At 41.2% G+C, this 23089-nt stretch overlaps 1 protein-coding gene across 4 annotated transcripts in view; it reads right to left on the bottom strand.

Moving 5' to 3' along the window:
- Nucleotides 1–23089, bottom strand: part of kcnip4a (potassium voltage-gated channel interacting protein 4a) — a 154034-nt gene that overhangs the window by 3898 nt on the left and 127047 nt on the right. For all 4 annotated transcript variants that reach the window (XM_060923916.1, XM_060923924.1, XM_060923899.1 and 1 more), the window contains 3 exons: nucleotides 6226–6295; nucleotides 5436–5506; nucleotides 91–198 (listed from right to left, as the gene is read on the bottom strand). In XM_060923916.1, coding sequence (XP_060779899.1) covers nucleotides 91–198; nucleotides 5436–5506; nucleotides 6226–6295 — 249 coding nt within the window. The remainder of the gene's footprint in view (nucleotides 1–90; nucleotides 199–5435; nucleotides 5507–6225; nucleotides 6296–23089) is intronic.

The raw sequence follows: 23089 nt of genomic DNA, 5'->3' as shown, positions 1-23089 counted from the left end.
ACAATTTGTACTTTGTCCCAACTTTTTTGGAATCGGGGTTGTACATTTACATTCTTTTTGTTCTGCTTCATGCTATAAAACTTGCAATACCTCTTTCGTTATATATCCATCTTTGTTAATATCATACAGGTTAAAAGCCCAGTTGAGTTTCTCCTGAACTGTGCCTCGTAGCAGTATAGACAGGCCCATTACGAAATCCTGCAATCACATCAAACACAAACAACCTGCTTCATCCATCTATAAAGTCTCTTAAGCATAATTAGTCCACAGTGATGCTAAATCTGATTGGTCAGAAGGTTTTGATTAAATTTCTATAAGAGTACAGTTTGACAAAAGTTCTGGCTGCAAGGCAAGTTAAAAGTTATCATTTCTTTCATTATTTACACAGGGACTTGTGCCAGATTCTGCACATAAACACCAGTAATTGCTGATATGGTTCAGTTTTCTGTGCAGATATGTTTATTATTTTGGAAGGATCCTTCAGTGTCAGCGTTTTGTAACAGTCAAAGGCAAAGCTGTAACTTTAGGTTTTCTGACAAAGAAAAGTCTTCAGATCAGAGAGTTTTGCATCCATCCAGCCATCCATCTATTATCTGTAGCCACTTATCCTGTGCAGCATCACGGGCAAGCCAGAGCCTATCCCAGCTGACTACAGGCGAAAGGCGGGGTACACCCTGGACAAGTCGCCAGGTCATCACAGGGCTGACACATAGACACAGACAACCATTCACACTCACATTCACACCTACGGTCAATTTAGAGTCACCAGTTAACCTAACCTGCATGTCTTTGGACTGTGGGGGAAACCGGAGCACCTGGAGGAAACCCACGCGGACACGGGGAGAACATGCAAACTCCACACAGAAAGGCCCTCATCAGTCGCTGGGCTCGAACCCAGGACCTTCTTGCTGTGAGGTGACAGTGCTAACCAGAGAGAGTTTTGCAGTTTTGGTAATATATGTTTTTTCTTATTAATCCTTTCTCACAGCACACCAACCCTCCAGTCTGCTGGCGGAATGGAACTCACCTAATTGGACATTTTCAATCAGTATGAACAAATAAATTATTTTATCGCTGCAAGTCTGTTATAAGATTAGTCAGTACACTGCTGCGTTTTTGTGTGTAGAGTACTGTGACTCTGTGTTTAACTGCTTGTGAGCAGGGTGATGGGAAAAGGGAGGGGTGTGAGCCTCCTGCTGAACATTGACCCTAACCCATAACTACGTCATCGCTTGTTTACCACAATGCATTATGGGCAACACCCGAGGTCAGCTCCACCATATTGTTTACTCTTGCCTTTGTTAAACACGGCATTGTTCTGTCTAAAGGCCAATTTATGCTGACAACCCAGTCCTCGCAGACGGTGTCGCAGACAGTGTCTGCGTAGCCCCCCCACCTTCGCAGACGCTCTGCGCACACCTCCCAAAAATTGTGACCACCGCAGAAGCCTCGCAGACAGCGCCGCAGACAATAGGGCTCTGATTGGTCCACTCTACCCGCTGTACACGCACTTCCGCTTCCCTACTTTCCCGGTTTGTTTTGTTTTCACGACCGCCATTTTTAAAAACACGAGCGAAGATGGAGCAGCATGAAGAGCGGTTGATTGAGGAAGTACGTACATCTATACGACTCCAGTTCTAGTCATTATAAAAAAAAAAAGTTCTAGTCATTATAAGTAACCGGAGGATAAACACTCCACTAACCACACCCACCAACTACTCCTAGCGACTTCGCGCCCCCTTGCGTTGTGCCGGTGAATAACATCGCGCACGCCTATTCCCCCGCTCAACAATAAATTACAACTGTCTGCGAAAAGCTATCTGCGAAAGCCTTGTCGCAAGAGCATGCAGAGCCCTTAACTGGTTTTAACCATGCCACTGAAAGTGAATTGCTGTGTGCCTCAATGTGTCTCCACAACAGGGAGAACACCTAATTTGAGCTTTTATCAGCTGCCAGTCGAGAAGAAGAGAAGAAAGAAATGGATAAGTTTAATCTGCAATGAAAACCTTCAAACTGAATCGAAATGGTGTTTGTAGCTTACATTTCTGTGGTGCGAAAAAGATGTACTTAAACTGTGACCCAGTAATATTTCCATGGTGTGCAGAATGGCCTTCGGTTATAGAAGATTATAACAATCAACACTGTTCATCATCTGAAACTAGCAATATCCCAAAGCCAGTAAAAAAAAGAAGCATTCTTCGGCCTTTGCCTCTCAATGTGCCGAAGCACTCGGCAGCCAAACGAACCTGTCGGGCCGATAAAACTCCTAAACCACGAAGGGTTCTCTTTCGGGTATGCATAATGTTCAGTGTACCTCACTATACCTCACAGTATAAAATGCATTTATACTGAACATGACATGGCTCAGTCATGATCAGAGGGTTTCCAAAGGTGTTTTTTTTTTTTTAATGTTTCCTGATATCAAGTTTTATTTAACTAATCACTCATTTATAAAATGTTTTGATGCTGTTCATCTGGGCCCGGGATCATGAAGCAATCTTAGACTAAAGTCAACAGTTGAGTTTTCATAATAGTTCCCCTTACTGCATCTGTAACTTTCATCGTGCTGGATCAAGATTAAGCACAAGGCTAAGATTTCATTACAACAAAGCTTCTTAGAAAATGGTAAGGAATAACTGAAGATTAAAAGAAACAAATTTAGACTCAAGTCTAAGATTGCTTCGTGATCCAATATACATCCTCAGAAATGAGACATTCTGAGATGTGATGTTGTTGTACAGTGTGGTAGACTCGGTCTAGACTCTTACCTTCTCACCAAGCTCGATCTGGATTCCGATTTTCCTGCTGTAAACCCGCGACATGTTCTCCACCTCTTTAAATCACTGATTTCATTCTCTTTCACGACAGAGTACGGCAAAATCGCTCCTCTCACATCGCTCTCACGTAAAATTAATCTGACATCTGTCATATCGGGGCGGCACGGTGGTGTAGTGGTTAGCGCTGTCGCCTCACAGCAAGAAGGTCCTGGGTTCGAGCCCCGGGGCCGGCAAGGGCCTTTCTGTGTGGAGTTTGCATGTTCTCCCCGTGTCCGCGTGGGTTTCCTCTGGGTGCTCCGGTTTCCCCCACAGTCCAAAGACATGTTAGGTTAACTGGTGACTCTAAATTGACCGTAGGTGTGAATGTGAGTGTGAATGGTTGTCTGTGTCTATGTGTCAGCCCTGTGATGACCTGGCGACTTGTCCAGGGTGTACCCCGCCTTTCGCCCGTAGTCAGCTGGGATAGGCTCCAGCTTGCCTGCGACCTTGTAGAAGGATAAAGCGGCTAGAGATAATGAGATGAGATGTGTCATATCGCTCAACTACTGACCCCGGCTATCCCCCACAATGCACTGCGGTAAACAAGTGATGACGTAGTTATGCTTGGGGGCTATTCCCACCTCTCCACAATAACACTGGTACAGAGATTAAACAGACAGCACAACGAAAGCATGTTGATACTAAAACACTGTATAGAACTGCCACAATAAAATTATAATATTTAAACCTAGTAGGCTAGGTAGAAAAAAAGAATTACTTATGAAAACCTGTAAATTCTTGAGAAAATTCACATGAGCCATTAACTACGACTGTGGAGTGTGACATCTCACACACACACAAAAAAAATCAATGTTGAGCACGGGCCCCCCAAAACAGGCAGACATTCCATTTTTTTGGTTTCCAGTTAAAAGAGTCAACTTTAATGGAATGAAAAAAAGAGAGGCTGGCAAAGGATTGACTACTTATATCAGCTATATAAGAATCAAACATGTTCCACAACATTAAATGTAACTATAAATGTTGTGTATCAAAGTGTAATGTGTCATCCTTTAATAGTGTTGGCAAATCGCTATGGTATAAAAGGAACAACACCGTCAATGACGGCATAGCTCACTCCGGCCCTGTCTAGTCCAGAAGGAACGACCTAAAGTGGGCCACATTACATAATAAATGTTGCAAGCTATACCCGTATACAAGCTATATATGTAGAAGCGATATACAACGTAGGAATACCTACCTACAGTGGTGCTTGAAAGTTTGTGAACCCTTTAGAATTGTCTATATTTCTGCATAAATATGACCTAAAACATCATCAGATTTTTACACAAGTCCTAAAAGTAGATAAAGAAAACCCAGTTAAACAAATAGACAAAAATATTATACTCAGTAATTTATTTATTGAGGAAAATGATCCAATATTACATATCTGTGAGTGGCAAAAGTATGTGAACCTCTAGGATTAGCAGTTAATTTGAAGGTGAAATTAGAGTCAGGTGTTTTCAATCAATGGGACGACAATCAGGTGTGAGTGGGCACCCTGTTTTATTTAAAGAACAGGGATCTATCAAAGTCTGATCTTCACAACACATGTTTGTGGAAGTGTATCATGGCACGAACAAAGGAGATTTCTGATGATGTTTTAGGTCATATTTATGCAGAAATATAGAAAATTCTAAAGGGTTCACAAACTTTCAAGCACCACTGTATTTGCCAGGAAAAATCCAAAATGGCAAGGAATTGACAGAGAAGAAGCGATTTTTGTTGAACTGCTAATTAAGGCTTAATTAGTCCGTAACTTCGTTAATAATTGTAATTAAACAAATCTGGGTAGAAGTTATATGTGCCCTAGGTAACCCTACCTTCATGCCAGAAAGAATCAAAATCGGGGAAGAATTGAGGGAGAAGAAGCGATTTGTGTGGAAACTGCTCATTAGGGCTTAATTACTCCATATCTTCATTATTAATTGCAATTATTCAAATTTAGGTAGAAGCTTTATGCACCCCAGGCAGACCTACCTTCCTGCCAAAAAGAATAAAAATCGGTGAAGAACTGAGAGAGAAGAAGCAATTTTCGTGAAACGTGGATGACGCCAGACGGACGACAGACAACACATGAAGGCATAAGCTCATTGCTTATCGGCCGGATGAGATAATAAAACAACAGGACAGTTCTTTAGGAGTAGTTTCACAGCATTCCATCATTGATCATTTTCTGATAATATCATTCGCCATCATATTCTTTTCCTTATATAATGCACGCAACTCACCCAGCTATATTTTACACATCATAAAGAACTACAAGCAAAGCATTTAATTTTTTTTTCAATTTTTATAAAGTTTGGAAATATCAGGTTGTGAGATTTATGAGAAATAGCCAACAGGTCTGCGGACATTTGTGAAGCAGAAGCTCATAAAACTGATTCTAATTAATATACAAAACCAACTTGCATTTATTCACGATGCTGATTACAATTTAATTGCCAACATACTGTTGACTATGCAGCTTGTTCATAGATGAACTGTAATCCACATTTATTAGATATAAAAGACAGACAGTGAATCCAACACCAAAGCCATATATTTACTGTAAGTGCATTCAATACTTTTTGAAATACTGTATGTATACAAGCTTGAAATATGTGTGGCAATATTTCTTACTTCAAAACTCACTGCGCCGTTGTGGTCTGTGTCGAATGCGTTGAACAGAAAATGTGCATACGTGGATGCGTCTGAAACAGAAACCAAGCACGGCAATTTCAGTTTTGAATGCATTCTCTACCATGTCTTATCCCTTTTCTGACAAGAATACAGTTTCCAATTAAATTAATTCTTCTTTGCTTATAGAAACTGCCTTTAAGCTAGTTTAATATCGGCAGCTTTATTTTGCATTCGGCACAATCACACTAAGAACGTTTATGTATTTTTGTGATTAATCCTCACATAGAATAATAATTCACTGTCATACAGTCGTTGACATCTTTGAAGTTTGGCTTGAAAGAACATGCTGCACAAAATATAATTAGTCTCAGTTCTCTTTTTGGGATTATAGAGTAATACTTATTTCAGACTTAAAGGCCTTTTCACAAGAAAACTTTAAATCTTATGACCAATTAAGGTTACTTCTTTAAATAGATATAATACAAATCACTGTAACTACCGGTAAACCTTACAAATATCCCTGTCAAGTGGTGCAATATATTAGGCAGCAAGTGAACAGTCAATTCACAAAGCTGAAGTCTTGAAAGCAGGAAAAATGGGCAAACATAAAGACAAGGGCCAAATCATGATGGCTAGACGACTGGGTCACATGATCAGTCAATTTGATTCCACTGTACTATGATTAATCTTTACACTGTGGTTCAGTATATCAATTAAAGTGAATAATAAAATTGTTCTGTAATTGTATAATTGAGAAAAAAAAACAGGTAAAGTCCATAGATGTACTGACCTCCTTGTGGAAAGAACTGTGAGTAAATATCCTTAAATGTGTCTTCATTGACCACACCACTTGGGCATTCCTATAAGAAAGAAAATCATTACTTTACTATGTACTATAACCTTCAACAATATGTTTTTAAAGTTATTTTCAACTACTGTAAGAAATATAAATTACAATCATGCTGATTGTGTGTTGTATATAAACCATACAATGCCCCCCCACCCCCCACCCCCCCTTTTTATTTATTTATTTATTTATTTATTTTTAGAGCTAACATATTTCACTTTGGAAAATGTGAAGTAATAAGCAATAAATAATTTTATACATTACAAACTTCATGTATGCAATAATAGTATCTCTTGAGGGGAAATAGCTGTTCTCTCAAGGACTGAAGAAGCCATTCATGTTGAGAGGCTTTATTCATCATTCTCTTTGTTGTAAGAGTTGATTATTCTTCATTGTATCACTGTAGCTGATTCAGCAGCCAAAATGAATAGGACGCTCACCGCTGATTTATAGCAAGAGCTCTCAAATGGAATTGAACCAAGTGCTTAAAAGATAAGGCAGTGTCACTATAGTGTCATTAATAAAATGCCACAAGTATGCAGTGAGAGAGAGATGGGATTTAGGAGAGGTCCACTTGCACTTGACTTTCAATAACCAGTAAAGGTTATATTTGGGGGCCAAACAAAAAAGCTGTGTAGGCACCCACTGTGTTTCTACTTTCTAATTCATTATTCATTGTTCAACAGAAATATAATTAATCTTCTTCAGGCTAGGGTATTTATGGCAGCCCACAGGACTGTATGGTAAAAAGTTTTGAAATTTGGCGCACTGATTGGGGACAGTCCCCTGATTGTTTTCACCAAGTTTCATGTTTGCATCCTGAGTGCTCTAGCACCACCAATAGGTCAAAGTTGGAGGTACATTTATGTATATCACTTTCGAACTGTATGTCTGACTCAAAAATTAGGTACCATTGGATTCCTTGGCTCAAGTCGAGTTCAACACACCCCATGATGTCAATTTCCCCTATATTGGATTTTCTGTCATTTTGGATTTTATTGAAAATGCTTAAAGGTTTTCACAGGTCACACATTTTGTCCAATAGTCATGAAATTTGGGTCAGAAAAAGCCTCACAAAAAGTTATTTGTTGGCTTTTTGAGTTGTTTGCATTAAAAAAATATTGTCTCTGGTCATACCCTGAAAGGTCCCAAGCCCAAAACCCTACAAGTTGTCATTTCAACCTAATTGATGCAGCAGCCTTAACGGACTTTATTGAAAAGGTTAAAAGAAAATTTCACAGGCCACACAGTTTCTCCAGTCTTCACCAAATTTAGCAAAGATGATCTACAGATGAAGCTGCACAAAACCTATTTGTTGGCTTTTCAATTTGTGAAAGCGTTCATCTGCCCCAGCTAATCGAAATCTACTGTAAAGCTGCAAAACAGGACATGAGGTCATATTATCTCAGCAATGCTTTGATGTATTGACTTCAAATTTGGTAGATGGACTCAGGACCCCATGCTCAGGAAGTGAGCATGAGTATTTTTTCATCATTTGAACAATGGGAATGCTGCAATAAGCAAAATTGTTTTGGGGCTAATAACATGGACATGAAACTTGCTGTTAGTGTATAGCCAAGCCCTTTACAAAATTACATGAAGTTTCCATGGCAACTGTGCCCTGCTGGGTTGTTTGGCCCCCTCATCAATGCTTGCAGCTATATTCGTCAAACATATTTTTTGCACTGAAAGTATATATGAAAACTAGATAGAACTCGACGCCAACGGCATCGATGGGGATGCCTCCGCCCGGTAGACTACACGCCTTATTAAGTTGTGATTTGGGGATGGACATTTGACCTCACAGTAATCTTGACCTGGTGAAATTACTTGTATCAGCCTTGGAGACATTGTGTTCACAAGGTTTTTGGACAGACATTTGACCTCACAGTGACCTTGCCCTTAGACCTTTTGATCTCAAAATCTAATCAGTTTATCTTTGTCCCCAAATGCACAAATGGTGAAAGTTTGGTGAAATTCCTTTCATTAGCCTTTGAGATATTGCGTTCACAAGGTTTTGGGGCGGACGCACGTGGACAGACATTTGACCTCACAGTGACCTTGACCTTAGACCTTTTGATCTCAAAATCTAATCAGTTTATCTTTGTCCCCAAATGCACAAATGGTGAAAGTTTGGTGAAATTCCTTTCATCTGCCTTGGAGATAGTGTTCACAAGGTTTGCGGACAGACATTTGACCTCATAGTGACCTTGACCTTAGACCTTTTGATCTCAAAATCTAATCAGTTCATATTTGTCCCAAAGCACACAAATGATGAAAGTTTGGTGAAATTCCTTTCATTAGCCTTTGAGATATCGCGTTCACAAGGTTTCGGGACGGACGCATGCACGGACAACCCGAAAACATAATGCCTCCTGCACCTTACGGTGGCAGAGGCATAAAAAGACTAATATCATGCACAGTTTTATAAATCAATATTCTACTGAAGGTACATAGCAGAAATCCATCCATCCATCTATCCATTTTCTACCACTTATCTGGTTCCGGGTCGTGAAGATAGTAGTCTCAGAAGTGATGCCCAAACCTCCCTCTCCACAGCCACCTCCTTCAGGTCCTCCAGGGGGATGCCAAGGCATTCCCAGGACAGCCAAGAAATATAATCCCTCCAGCATGTCCTGAGTCTGCCCTGGGGTCTCCTCCCAGTTGGACATGCCCAAAATACCTCCCCTGGTAGGCATACGGGAAGCATCCTTGACAGATGCCTGAACCACCTCAGCTGGCTCCTTTCGATGTGAAGGAGCAGCGGCTGTACTTTGAGCCCCTCCTGAATGTCTGAGCTCCTTACCCTATCTCTAAGGCAGAGCCCAGACATTCTGCAGAGGAAGCTCATTTCTGCCGCTTGTATCTGCAATCTCGTTCTTTCGGTCATTACCCAGAGCTCATGACTATAGGTGAGGGTAGGAACATAGATTGACTGGTAAATCAATAGCTTCACCTTATGGCTCAGCTCTCTCTTCGCTACAATAGATCAGTCGGGCATCCACACGGCTGCTAATGCTGCACCAATCCACCTGTCAATCTCCCATTCCTTTTTTCCCCTCACTCATGAACAAGACCCCAAGATACTTAAATTCCTCCACTTGTGGCAGCAACCTATCCCCAACCTGGAGAGGGCATTCCACCCTTTTCCAGCTGAGGACCATGGCCTCTGATTTGGAGGTGCTGATTCTCATTCCAGCCACTTCAAACTCAGCAGCAAACCGCCCCAAAGCACGCTGGAGTTCACAGCTTGATGAAGCCAAAAGGACTACTTCCTCTGTAAACAGTAACAACATGATCCTGATGCCCCCAAACCTTCCACCCCCTGACTGTGCCTAGAAATCCTGTCCATAAAAATTATGAACAGAATGGGAGACAAAGGGCAGCCCTGTCGGAGTCCAACGCCCACCACGGACAAGTCTGATTTATTGCTGGCAATGCGAACCAAGCTCTTTCTCCGTTTGTACAGGGACCTAATGGCCTGTATCAGTGGGCCCAGTACCCCATACTCCCAGAGCACCTCCCACAAGACTCTGAGGGAAAGAGGTCCACCAGCACCTCGCCAAACCTCTCCCAGATCTGTGCCACACTCCTGGACGTATTGTATCACTGTACAACCCTGGCAGATAATTTGCTTTCAGTGAGGTCAGTCATAGATTGGGGGGTGCGGTGTGGCAACACATCACTTCCCAGCCTTTAATAAGGAAGATTATCAAAGTGGTTGCTGTCAACAATCCGAGTACCCTCAACAGATGAAGATGGCTTAGTGATCCTGAAACCTGCACCTTACTACTTTATAGAGTTCCTTTCCTAGAAGTAATGTGTGAATCAGTTCCCTTAGCTTTGTCTTGCAAGGGAATCAGACATTAGCTACATAAGCACAAGTCTTGTAGCATGGCAAATTGTGGATAACTGGTATAAAGGGAAGTATGGGAGTAATCTACCCTAAGTGTAAAGACAATAGTATGGAGGGGGAAATACCCACTACAAAACAAGGAGATGTGAAATAATAGGAATTCAGAAAAAAATAGTACTAGTGAAGAAAGTCTGTCTCAAATGCATATTATATAAAGGATATATAACATGTTCACTGAGGTAGAAACAAATGAGAGGAGGTTATCCCCAGCTTTCAAAGACAGAACACATGGAGCTCTGATCATGGTAACCAGTTATTAAGTGGATACCTCTCTATATCATTTTAATATATTTGGGCAAATAAACAGATGAGAAGGAGAACAGGACTCATTGCTGTTCATGTCATTGAACAGGCAAGAAGGAGAGCCAAGAAGCCTTTATTTGTCACACATACACTCAAGCACAGACTTAAGCACACAGTGAAATTTAACCTCTGCATTTAACCCATCTGAAGTAGTGAACACACACTGTAAGCAATGAGCACACACACATACCCAGAGCAGTGGGAAGCTACTCTACAGCACCCGGGGAGCAGTTGGGGGTTAGGTGCCTTGCTCAACCTCAGGCCATGGCTGCCCCATGTTAACCTAACCGCATGTCTTTGGACTGTGGGGGAAACCAGAGCACCCGGAGGAAACCCACGCAGACACGGGGAGAACATGCAAACTCCTACATGCTAACCACTACACCACCGTGCTGCCCGGAGAGCTCAAATGAGTGCTCTATCATGGTGGTATTTATTGCAAATACTGCATAAGATGTCACTGCATGACTTTGTTGGAAATGCTATCCAGGTTTTACACAATGAATAGGCAGTTAGGAAAACTTACTTATAAAATCATTATTCTCAGTTATCAAAATACATTTTTAGTCTGATTTAAAATGAACTATGCAGGACGATTCTAGGTTAAGACTTGAAAGTCTCAGTTTATTCATATTATTCAATGATTACTATGAATTATTCAGTAACTACAGTAAAGGTGATAAGAAATGTTTGCAGTTACAAGGGTGAGGAATATAAATCTGGACCCATATTGAAATTTAATAATTTAGATAAGAAAAAACTTTGATACGAGTACAAAGTGAAAATGGAATATTACCCTGTTTAGCTCTTTTGTTAAAACAGAACAAAGTCACAACTGTCTTATTTAATGCATTTTTTTCTTGCGCTGTTTTACTTCTCTGAAATATTTGTTAGTAGACCATTTTAATGCATGTAAATCAGGCTTGTAGTACTCGAGTCCAGGACTCGAGTCTGACTTGTGCCCTAATTTTAAGGACTCGTGACTTGACTTTGACTTGAGCACTGATGACTCCGACTTGGACTCGGACTCGTGCATTAACTGCATCCAGACTCGTAAATTAGAGACGAGGACTCGGATTTTTTCTTTATTTTTTGTAACATGCCATAATAATTTGGCACAAGATATTTATATCTACTTTATTTTTTGTACTAATTTTGTGCAAGAGTGTCACACCTGCGCGCCTTGGTGCATGCATCAGATAGACTCTCAGATGTGCTCCGGACAGCGCGTGACAAGCGGACTCTTGTGCACACACTGTAAACGACTCGCACCTGCGCAGGATTAAAGCACAATCAGCGCGCCTGGATAAAGACTGTGAAAACACACTTACTTTGCGAAGTATTGAGTTGCGTTGCTGATACATCCATCCATCCATTATCTGTAGCCGCTTATCCTGTTCTACAGGATCGCAGGCAAGCTGGAACCTATCCCAGCTGACTATGGGCGAGAGGCGGGGTACACCCTGGACAAGTCGCCAGGTTATCGCAGGGCTGACATGCTGATACATTACTGAGCCTTATTTCCTTGTTTGGTTTCCTGATTTCCTGTTTCTTGTCTTTGATTCTGCCAAGTCTTTGATAACCTGTTTGCACCTCACTCACTCACTCACTCACTCACTCACTCACTCACTCACTCACTCACTCACTCACTCACTCACTCACTCACTCAGCTCCGCATGCTCCCGAAGGGAGCGTGGCGCCTCTGCATATGGCTCTCCAAGCAGGTCTGTTCCTGGCAGCCTCCCAGGCGGTGGCGATGTTGAGGCCAGCAGCCTGCAGGTCGTCACTCAACTGGTCGGACCATGTGCGTCTGGGTCGGCCTCTGGGACGGGACCAGGTGGTGGGGGTTGGTTCCCTCAGTAGGGCGGCTGGTTCCAGGGGTGGCTCTGCCCTGGCGATGTGGCCGAAAAGGCGGAGACGGGCCGAGCAGATCTTGTTGGACAGTGGAGGCTGGTTGGTGATCTCACGCAGGGTGGCATTGGAAACGTGGTCATACCACCTGATCCCCAAGATCCTTCATTGGCACTTGATGTTGAAGGCATCCAGGCGGTGTTCCTGGGCAGCTGTTAGAGTCCAGGTCTCGGCTCCATACATGAGGATGGACAGCACGCCTCGCTTGACCTATTGCCTGTTTTATGATTTTGCCTGCCATTCTGGATTGTTTACCTGTCTTCACTTGTATTAATACACACACCTTCTGTACTTACTGTACATCCATCTCCCAGCCATCTCTGACAGAATACTTGGCACTCTCTGACAAAGAGAATGCACATTCACCTGTTCATACGTCATGTTCAGGAACAAACTAATGTTAATGGGGCTAAAATAGCCACCGTCAAATGGTGCGGTTGGAGTGTTGGACTCAACTCGGATCAATAGTGGACTCGACTCATCTCTGAAATATTGCTAAGATAAGAACTTTAATGTTACTACATGATGCAGAAAAACTAGTTCATGCTTTCGTTACCTCCAGGTTGGATTATTGTAATGCCTTACTGTCTGGATGTTCCAATAAGTGCATAAACAAGATCCAGTGAGTTCAAAATGCAGCAGCAAGAGTCCTTACTAGAACTAGAAAATATGACCACATCACCCCTGTCTTATCCACACTGCATTGGCTCCCAATCAAATTTCGTATTGATTATAAAGTACTACTATTGACTTTTAAAGCATTAAATGGTCTCGCACCACAGTACCTGAGTGAACTTCTGCTCCTCTATGACCCGCCACGTCTACTTAGATCAAAAGGTGCAGGCTATCTGCTGGTACCTCGTATAGTGAAGGCTACATCAGGGGGCAGAGCCTTTTCTTACAAAGCCCCACAGTTATGGAACAACCTTCCAAGTAGTGTTCAGGAATCAGACACAGTCTCAGTGTTTAAGTCTAGGCTGAAAACATATCTGTTTAGTCAAGTGGGATGCTGTCAGTTCCCACTCGCTTGCTCACTTGAGTTTGTTGACGGTGTAGTGGCTGCTGCTTTATGTCCTGGGGCTCCCTCATGCCTGCGCTACCTTCTGGCTCTTCCCTTTTAGTTATGCTGTCATAGTTAGTTGCCGGAGTCCCTGCTTGTACTCAGTGCAATATGTATACTGTTCCTACTTATTCAGGTGACATTGGGCATACCTAACCTTTCTCTCTCTCTCCCTCCCCCCAAATCTGTCCCTCTGAGTTACATGTTGGTCCTGGGATCGAGATGCTGACCTCTTCTGCTCCTTGTACCTGCCTGATCCATCCTGGTGCCCTGTGTCTGGTTGGAGTCTCATTGCATCGCATCGCTCCTGTGGAGGGCGGCTCCATGTGGACAGTTGGGGGTCATGCCTGGAGGATGCTCTGGACTCTTGCAGTGGTGCTTTTGTGGCTGGGGACTGCAGTTGACTTGCTGACTTTGGGACTACGGTTGTCATGAACGGTTTTGCGCTCCGGTTTCCATCGGTGGGGGGTTTATAGCATCAGTGAAGCTGACTCTGTTAGGACTGATAATGTTATAGTCATGTTGTCTGTTGTTGCCCAAATGAGGATGGGTTCCCTTTTGAGTCTGGTTCCTCTCGAGGTTTCTTCCTCATGTTGTCTGAGGGAGTTTTTCCTTGCCACCGTCGCCACAGGCGTGCTCATTGGGGATAGATTAGGGATAAAATTATCTCATATTTTAAGTCATTCAAATTCTGTAAAGCTGCTTTGCGACAATGTTTATTGTTAAAAGCACTATACAAATAAACTTGACTTGACTCGGACTCAACTCAAAATTTTCTTTAATGATTTGGACTTGAACACTGGGGACTCAAGACTGGACTCGAGGTTTAGTGACTTGACTACAACACTGATATAAATGCTAGCAATAATAAGACACTCTACTTGTAGAGCTGTGATGGTATCTTCACATGTAAATATGCTGACCACAATATGTAGTTCATAATTGTTAATCATGAACTATGTATTATAATTACATAATTCAAAAATTTCTGTTAAAACTTGTGATTCTAGCATAACCCCTGGACGAATGAGCTGATTATTCAGTTATATACATTATGTAATATTATTCGGTTATCACAGTAAAACTAATAGAAGATGTTCGTGGTGACAATAGTGTGTAATGCAAATCTGGCCCCAGTGATGAAGGGTTAGATTAAATTTCTCCAAATGCACTGTGGCACAAATATAATGATCTATAAGCACATGTTCCTCAGCAACATCACTTCTTAGAAACTTCACTTAGTGTTTCATGGTTTTGTTCACTTTAGTTACTTGACATTGGCCTTTGCCTCAAAACACCAGCAGGGAGCAAATCAATCAGAGCACATTATGCTCTTACATTTTAGACACATCTTTCCAACTATCTGTTTTATGAGCACAGAAATGATCCGAAAGGGTCTCACTAATTGCACATCTGGGACAGACTTTTTGCATACATTAGTCTGTCCATTATCAGGCTGAAACACTAATAACAGTTAGCAGCTCCAATTCATTATCCTCTATGGAACAGCAGGGAAATCAAGAGTCTCAACAAACAGAGCACAGTGGCTTTGTGGATAATAATGAACAATATATAATACCTGTGTGCCTACTGTACTTATTAGAGTACACTGGTATTTTGGCATTTAGCACAACTGGTGGTGCACAGCTGGTGGATAATTTGATATTACTATCAAATAAAGGGACACATTTCCTGTTAGATATCTTTATACATATTTCTATGTGTGAACAGAATCAAAAAACCCTCTCAATTCTGAGACCCAAACCTCAAGGAATTCAAAGCAAATACATTCTTTCTCCACTCATCTGACATGGATAGCACACAGCCACACTAGATAATCATAGAAAGCATTCGTTTTCAGGTTTCATTTGCTTCCTCTCTGTAAATGAGCTTAAATTATAATACAGAAATGCAAAACAGTCTCTTGTAGTGAACACTGTAATATTTAGGAATGTTTCGCTCTTAATGAACACTTATTGAAATTTCTAAATTAAACTGCTGTTTCTGTTTACCAAAAATGCCCCGGAAGCAAGCTTAATTACATAAGCTTGACTCTGTATATTATTTTCCAGTTCCAAGATAGGGGTTAGTGCCTGAGAAACTGAGAGCTCACTCAGAGCGTGTGTGTTCCTACTCGAAAAGAAGGAAAGAAATAGAAGTGAAGCAGGTCAAAGTGACAAAACACTGTGCTAAATTAATCATTTCCACCAAAACATGTATGGATCCAAAGAAATGATCTCATGATTTTGGTTTGTTTTTGTTAGGATTGGGTTTTGGATTCCTTTCTACACATACTGTGAACAATATTGCCATAGGTGTTCAGAATAAGACTATTCAGATTTGGTAAACGGTATAGTTTTTGTCAGCTTGCTTATGCAAATATAGCACCTGCTTTTGGGTAATATTAACTTATGCACAAAATTGTGGTTCCCAAAGAGACTTCCAGGTTTAGTAAATCATGCTGTGGGTGCTAAACTAATCTATTTGTATTGACACTTCCCCAGTATTTTGGACTTTTATATAGAAATGCTCCAAAAGGCAAAACACCCAAAAGCAGACAAAGCATGCTATTTTGCTCATGTGAAAGACAAAATCATCTGTAGACCAATATTTTTGCGCATTCAGATATATTCTAATTTCATTTTGTTTAATTAAAATATTCATAACACTTTAATTTACATAAACACTGAGTTATGTAAACACTGGGAGAGGAACTGAAGTCATTTTTAAACTTGCTTTATTTCTTAATTAACTTATTCAATTATGTTTTCGGTTTTATTAACCTTATATTGTGACTCGTATTGGCATATTATATTACACTTATCGGCCTTTTCGGTTTTTAGCCGTGTTGAACGTAGTTCGTTTGGTCCACGGCAGGCATCGTTTATCCACACGATCTTCACCAGACTTGTGCGAGAATTCAAACGTGAAGTGTCAGTGCCGCCATTTTGAATATTGTTTACACAGCGGCCAGATCACCATATCATTCCAATTTAGATTAATTTCGAGATTTGCCAGCTTCATCAGTGATGGAGATTATTCCATACGACTTTGAACCAACGTGGAGTAGAGAAGAGTTGGAAAGACGACAGGATAAGGATGAGTCCGTCGTGCTGGTATGTACGTCATTACTGTCGCACAATTAAAACATGCCAGATCAGGCGGCTGGTGGGTTTTCAAAAATAATAAATACATGCATGTATTTTTGTGATAAATACATATTATACTGAGCGCATTTCCCACATAATCCTCAATAAGGTTTCGGACAGCACTACAAAATGGCGTCCCCACTATATAGTGCCCTATATAGTGAGTAGGGAGCGATTTCGGACACAAGGCAAGGCAAGGCAAGGCAAGTTTATTTATATAGCACATTTCATACACAGTGGCAGTTCAATGTGTTTTACAGAAGTAAAAGCAAAACAGTAAACAATAGAGAATACAATTACATAAGAAATATAATAAGAATTAAACAATAGTAGAAATAAAATAATAAAATGAAGTAGAAGTTCAAATAGGGAAAAAAAACCCCAGCAGAATAAAATAGAATAAAAGTTAAGTAAAATTTGAAACATGCAGAGATTGTAAAAGTACAGATTATAAAACATGTAAAAATATTAATTATTTAACAGAAAGCATCTGAAAACATCTTTAACAGCTTTAACAGCTTTAACAGAAAACAGCTTTAACAGAAAGCATCTTTAACCTAGATTTGAAGCTGCCAACAGCAGGAGCATTTTTAATGTCCTCTGGCAGTTGGTTCCATAGCTGTACTGCATAGTAGCTAAAAGCTGCTTCACCACACTTTGTTTTAACAACAGGTTTTAACAGTAAATTTTGCTGCTGCGATCTGGTAGATCTGATTGGGTTAGGCCGCTGCAACATATCAGAGAGGTAATTGGGCCCTGTACCATTTAGAGATTTGTACACCAGCAGCAATGCTTTAAAGTCAATTCTGTAGCTTACTGGAAGCCAGTGTAAGGACCTTAGAATTGGAGTAATGTGCTCTGTTCTTTTTGTTCGTGTGAGAACCCTGGCCGCTGCATTTTGAACCAGCTGAAGTCGTTTGATGGTCTTTTTTGGCAGGCCTGTGAAAAGGCCATTGCAGTAATCAACCCTACTAGAGATGAAGGCATGTATCAGTTTTTCAAGATAATTTTTTGACATAAGTCCTCTTAGTTTGGAAATGTTTTTTAGGTGATAAAATGCCGTTTTAGTAATTGCTTTCATGTGACTGTCAAAGTTTAGCTCGCTGTCAATGAAGACACCAAGATTTTTAACCATTTCTTTAGTTTTAATCCCTTTTGTGTCAAGAATAGTGGTAATCCTGAGTCTTTCATCTTTTTTTTCCAAATAGAATTACTTCTGTTTTATCTGAGTTCAGCTGAAGAAAATTTTGTGACATCCAGTCGTTGATTTGATCGATACACTGGTAGAGACATTCAAGGGGGGCATAATCATTAGGTGATAAAGCAAAATAAATTTGGGTGTCATCTTCATAGCAGTGATACAAAATTGAATTGTTATTGATAATTTGCCCAAGTGGGAGCATATAAAGGTTGAAAAGTAATGGTCCAAGAATCGACCCCTGGGGGACACCACAGGTCAAGGACATTGACGTTGAGGAACAATTTCCCATGGTAACAAAGAAGCTTCTATCTTTTAAGTATGAATTTAACCAATTGATAACTTTACCAGTCACACAGGGAAAACTTCTGACTTGATTACGTCAGCATTTGAAAGAGGGCGCACACAGCTTTTGACAATGTTGGTAGATGTTGGTCACTTTGATTTCCGCTGTACGTTTTACTTCCGTCCTATGAAGTCTCGCACAGGTCTCAGCGAATATCGTTTACGGCCATCGCTTTGACATATGGACTGATGTATTACATAGCATATTTCAAACACTCATAACTTGCTACAGCAGTGACAAAATAGCTGTCAGAAATGCATTCCTACATTTTATAAAATGAGATAAATAGAATTTTGATAATAAAAAAAAATTGCCTTCAGTTCCCCTTTAAAGGATATGGGACATGAAACATAAATGCACGCTATATCAGTTTCTTTCCATTAAAAATATGAATTAATTGCATCAACAAATACAAAATCATCTATTAAATTCAGCAAAATCGTTATATTCGTGATGATTATATGGCATTTCTGCTCGACTTCCGATATGCATTTTTTGCAACCGGAAGAGCCGCTGTCACGTGATCATATGTCACAAAAACTTTCGGGCACAGCACAAGCGGGTAGATGAATGGAGAAGTGGATGACAAGAAAATTGTTTTTATAGTCTTTAAAGTACATTGGACATCATACATTGGACATCATGGTGTATTGTGCTGCTTATGGTTGCAATAATTCCAATGGGAAATGCTCTGGAGTAAGTTTTTTTGCATTCCCCAAGGACCTGAAGCTGAGGAAAGTGTGGGCTCACCTGCGCATGCGCAGTAGGCTTCGCGCATGAGCAGTAGGCTTGGTAGGACAAATCCAAGAGGTAGGATAACTTTACAGAACACCTGTTGAAAAAACTTTGCACCTACTGTTTCCCACAAACTGTGTTTGGACCATTTCACTGAGGATTCTTTCAACATTAATACTCAGGTACTGAGCGATATTAATTCATGAAACATGAAACAGGAAGTATAAGGATGCGAAAAAAAAAAAACAGTTTAAATCGGGAATGGCCTGGTCACACCGCCCGAACTTTGCTGGAGCGTTCCTGGAGCGGTGAAAAAAATTTATCACCGCTCGTAACCATTCACCACCGTTTAACAAAAGTTGGCCCCCGTTAAAGCAACGCCGTATACGCTCGGCCACCGCTGATGTTTCTCGAGGGGCCCTCCTACCGCTCCGAAAGTTTTGAGCTGCACAAAATATTGCGAGCGGTGAGGAGGGGGCAATTTTCCGCCCCGGCAAAGTTCACCCCCGCTCCACCAACGCCCAGTCAAAGTTTGGCACCGCTAGACGCAAGTTCGTGGACGCTTGGGTCCGCTAGGCCAACGCAGAAATCTTGAACGCTGGACCACCGCTGCTTCGCCAGCGTTGCCCGGGCGGCGATTAAACGTTGCACAAACTTCGGTGGAGCGGTTGTAAGCGTTTTACGAGCGGACACGGGGTTGCTGGAACGGTGTCGGGCGTTGAAGCAGCTATCCATGGCGGCGATGAACTTTGGTTTGGCGTTGGTATAGAGGTGTCGGAGCGGGACCAGAATTTGGCTATAAATACGGGGAGAAATGGACCAGGAGCTCATTTGGAATCGAGCTGCTGTTGAGTTCAGACCTCATCTATATCGAATTTGCTCAAAGTTACAGTAAAACTGTATCACCATGGATGCTGAGAGGCTTGCTATGATTGGTGTTAAACCAACTTTATACCCCCGCCGAGCCAAAGCCCGCATGCGCAGAATGCCGCTATACCAACGCTCGCTACCGCTCGCTACCGCTAAACCAACGCTAAAGCAACGCCGGCTTCAGCGGTGCACCGCTAAGCCAACGCCCGTGTTTTCGATTTTTTTCCCATTTTGTGCGCGGTGACGAGCGTTGTTGAAATTCGCCCCCCCCACCGTTCAAGGAACGCTCCAGCAAAGTTCGGGCGGTGTGACCGGGCCAGAAGCTGCGCACATTTGCGCCAGGCTGCACAAATGTGCGCAGCTTCCCGATTTAAACTGTTTTTTTCTCATCCTTATACTTCCTGTTTCATGTTTCATGAATTAATATCGCTTTTTTTTTTTTTTTTAATTGGATCTGCGCGATTCGGCCGTGAAAAAGGCGGCATCCGCCGAAAGGCGCGCTGTTTGCATCCCTGTACAGAGGCCAGGGGACAGGGCAGGAATATTTTTGTTGATATGAGTGATCCGGTGCGATTTCGCGACCCCCCTGTTGAAGACCTCTGCGCTAAGCGTCTGAAAGCCGAGGTAAGGATTAGTATTATAATTTTGGGTGTATCAATTATTGATTATCATAATTCTGACTCGTTTCGCCATTTTGAATGTTTTCATCTCGGACTCTGGAAGCATTGTATCTCAATCAATCTCGAAAAATATCAGCAAAAAAAAACTAGCTTGCAACGGACTTTAGCTAGATCTATGATGAACTTTCAATGTATGATACAAAAATAATACTTCTTTCAACAGATCATTAGCCTTTGAGCAGAATTGTTTTTAACTTACCAGGAAGTGTTATCGAGCCGACCGCTTTCAGTTTCATGAGGGCTGAATGAACTCTCACTCTCAGAATCATCTGACCCGTCAGAGTAAAGACAAGATCCATGTTCATGTGAATTTCCAGCTATCGGTTCGAATTGATAGGGTCTAACTTCACATCTCTGTGAAACATCGGGAATGTCACTGTCGATGGTGTCCATTTCGGTAACCTGTTTACATTAGATACCCAAGCGCTGGCTCCTTGGAAAGTTTTTGTGACGTCACGGGTCACGTGACCACCTAGCTCATTAACGAATCCTTGTTTTACGCTGATGTATAAAAAACTTGAATAATGTGATGATTTTCACATTTTTGACGCCCTGCAGTGATTTAGATGGCATTTCTTATGTCCTTTATACATAATTATACCCAGGTAAAAATCCATGTCCCATATCCTTTAATGCCTACAATAAAAGGGAAAAATATAACACTTCTAATGTTGCCCTGTTGCATTCATTAACACACACACACCATTCATTTATTCATTCTTTATACCGCTTATCCATTGGGGAAGCTGGAGCCAATCCTAGATGACTTTGGTTGAGAGGCGAGGTGGGCAGGTTGCTAATCTATCACAGGGCTAAAGGAGAGAAACAGACAGCTCTTCACTGTTTGTGGGCAATTTAGAGTAGTTAGTTGATGTAATCTGCACATCTTTGGACTGTGGGAGGAAACTGGAGCACGAGAAGGAAACCCATGTAGGCAAGAGGAGAACACACAGAAAGGCAAACTCCACAATGAAAGGCAGGTTCGAACCCAGAACCTTCTTGCTGTGAGGTGACAGTGCTAAATGCCTCAATTATAAATTGACTTTTTGTATTTAAAGCTGTGTGTGTTCCAGATTCAGCACCAAATGTTCCTTGTCTTCATTTTTGCTATGTCCCTGGGTTATTTTGCAAGTATCAGTTCTCAAATGTAATGTACTGCAGAGAATAATGAATCATCAGCACCATCATAATCTATGCAGCATAATCTATGCAGTCATCAATTATTATTATGTCCTAAACGTTGATCTTCACCAATACTAAAACTACAGGATATTGTAATTAGCTTGTGTTATGCCAGGTACAGAAACCCACTGTAGCTTATTGCATCTAATCGAATGCTGCTCAGTCTGTGCCCGAGTCTGAACAGGTTCTTTGTATTTGGACTGAGCTCTGATTAATTAAATAGGAATGTTTAGTGTAGCTGTCATCCTTTGCTTATTTTGCACACAGGATGAGCGAGACTCAGAGTAATTACCATCTAAAGAGCCAATGCTCCTCTTGCCATCACTTTCTTTGGCTCTTGACAAGTCAAAAGTTATATTAACATCATTTAGCCTGGAGGAGCAGCACATGGTTCATTACACTTTATAAATAAGCAGAATGTAATTAAAAGTGTTTTTTTTTCTGTCTTGTCACCCATGATCATTCAATAATTAGCTTATATAGTAACAGACTTAAGCTGTGAAATAGTCATGTTTGAGGACGTCTCTAACGTTCATACTTCTGCAATTTAAAAATCCTAAAATATTTGGGATTATACGGCTGAGAAAAACATTTGAATATGCAGAATCAGGGTTACAATGCCATGGGTTGAATGAATATAAATAAAGCCTGTTATTTGTTATTTACTGTTGCTATGAGAAAATTTCCAAAACAGTGTTTCAGTCGGTCTTGGCTACGCTTCAGGACATTGCTACCTGAGTTACATTAACACAATTACGGGAAAGGCAGAACACACTGGGAGCAATGTTTGCTTGATAATTGGCCAAACCTTCACTCAGACCATTTATAAAGATTTCAGGTACACTGTAGCATGCAGGCTTATTTTATTTACCTCCTTCTTTTAGTGCTGTATTAGTTTAAACAATGACCGAAGGCGCTGTATAAATGTATAATTGTCTGAATCATGCTTATGGATTCATGAACAAAAATATATTATAGGTAAAATAAACCATAAATCTTTAAAGGGGTATATTATGGAAAACTCACATTTTCAGTGCTTGTGCATATACATTGGGGAATCTGGAGCCTATCAACACACAAACTCTGAAATAAGACAATCCAGTCAATGTTTTGTTTTTTTTTTTGGGGGGGGGGGGGGGGGGGGGGTTTGCCTGTTTCAGAAAACATTTCGTTCAACTAGCCATTCAGATTTGGCTCCCCTTTCTATGTCACACGGGAGCTCATTAAAATTATACCGCTCCCTCATTTGAGTATCTCCACTCACTGCTTGAGGGCTGCCTTTGATAATGAATATTCATGAACAAAGTGCAACATGATTGGCCAGCTGAAGAGGGGGGAGGAGTGAACAGTGGCTCATTATCATTTAAAGGGGAACTGAAGTCATTCTTAAATGCTATTCAATTACATTTTCAGTTTTAGTAACCTTATATCGTGACTCGTATTGGCAACTAATTGCA

The sequence above is a fragment of the Neoarius graeffei genome, chromosome 1, assembly GCF_027579695.1.
Source record: "Neoarius graeffei isolate fNeoGra1 chromosome 1, fNeoGra1.pri, whole genome shotgun sequence".
Classification (NCBI taxonomy): domain Eukaryota; kingdom Metazoa; phylum Chordata; class Actinopteri; order Siluriformes; family Ariidae; genus Neoarius; species Neoarius graeffei.
Note: the sequence above shows the minus strand (reverse complement) of the source record. Positions and strands in the feature narration are given on the sequence as shown.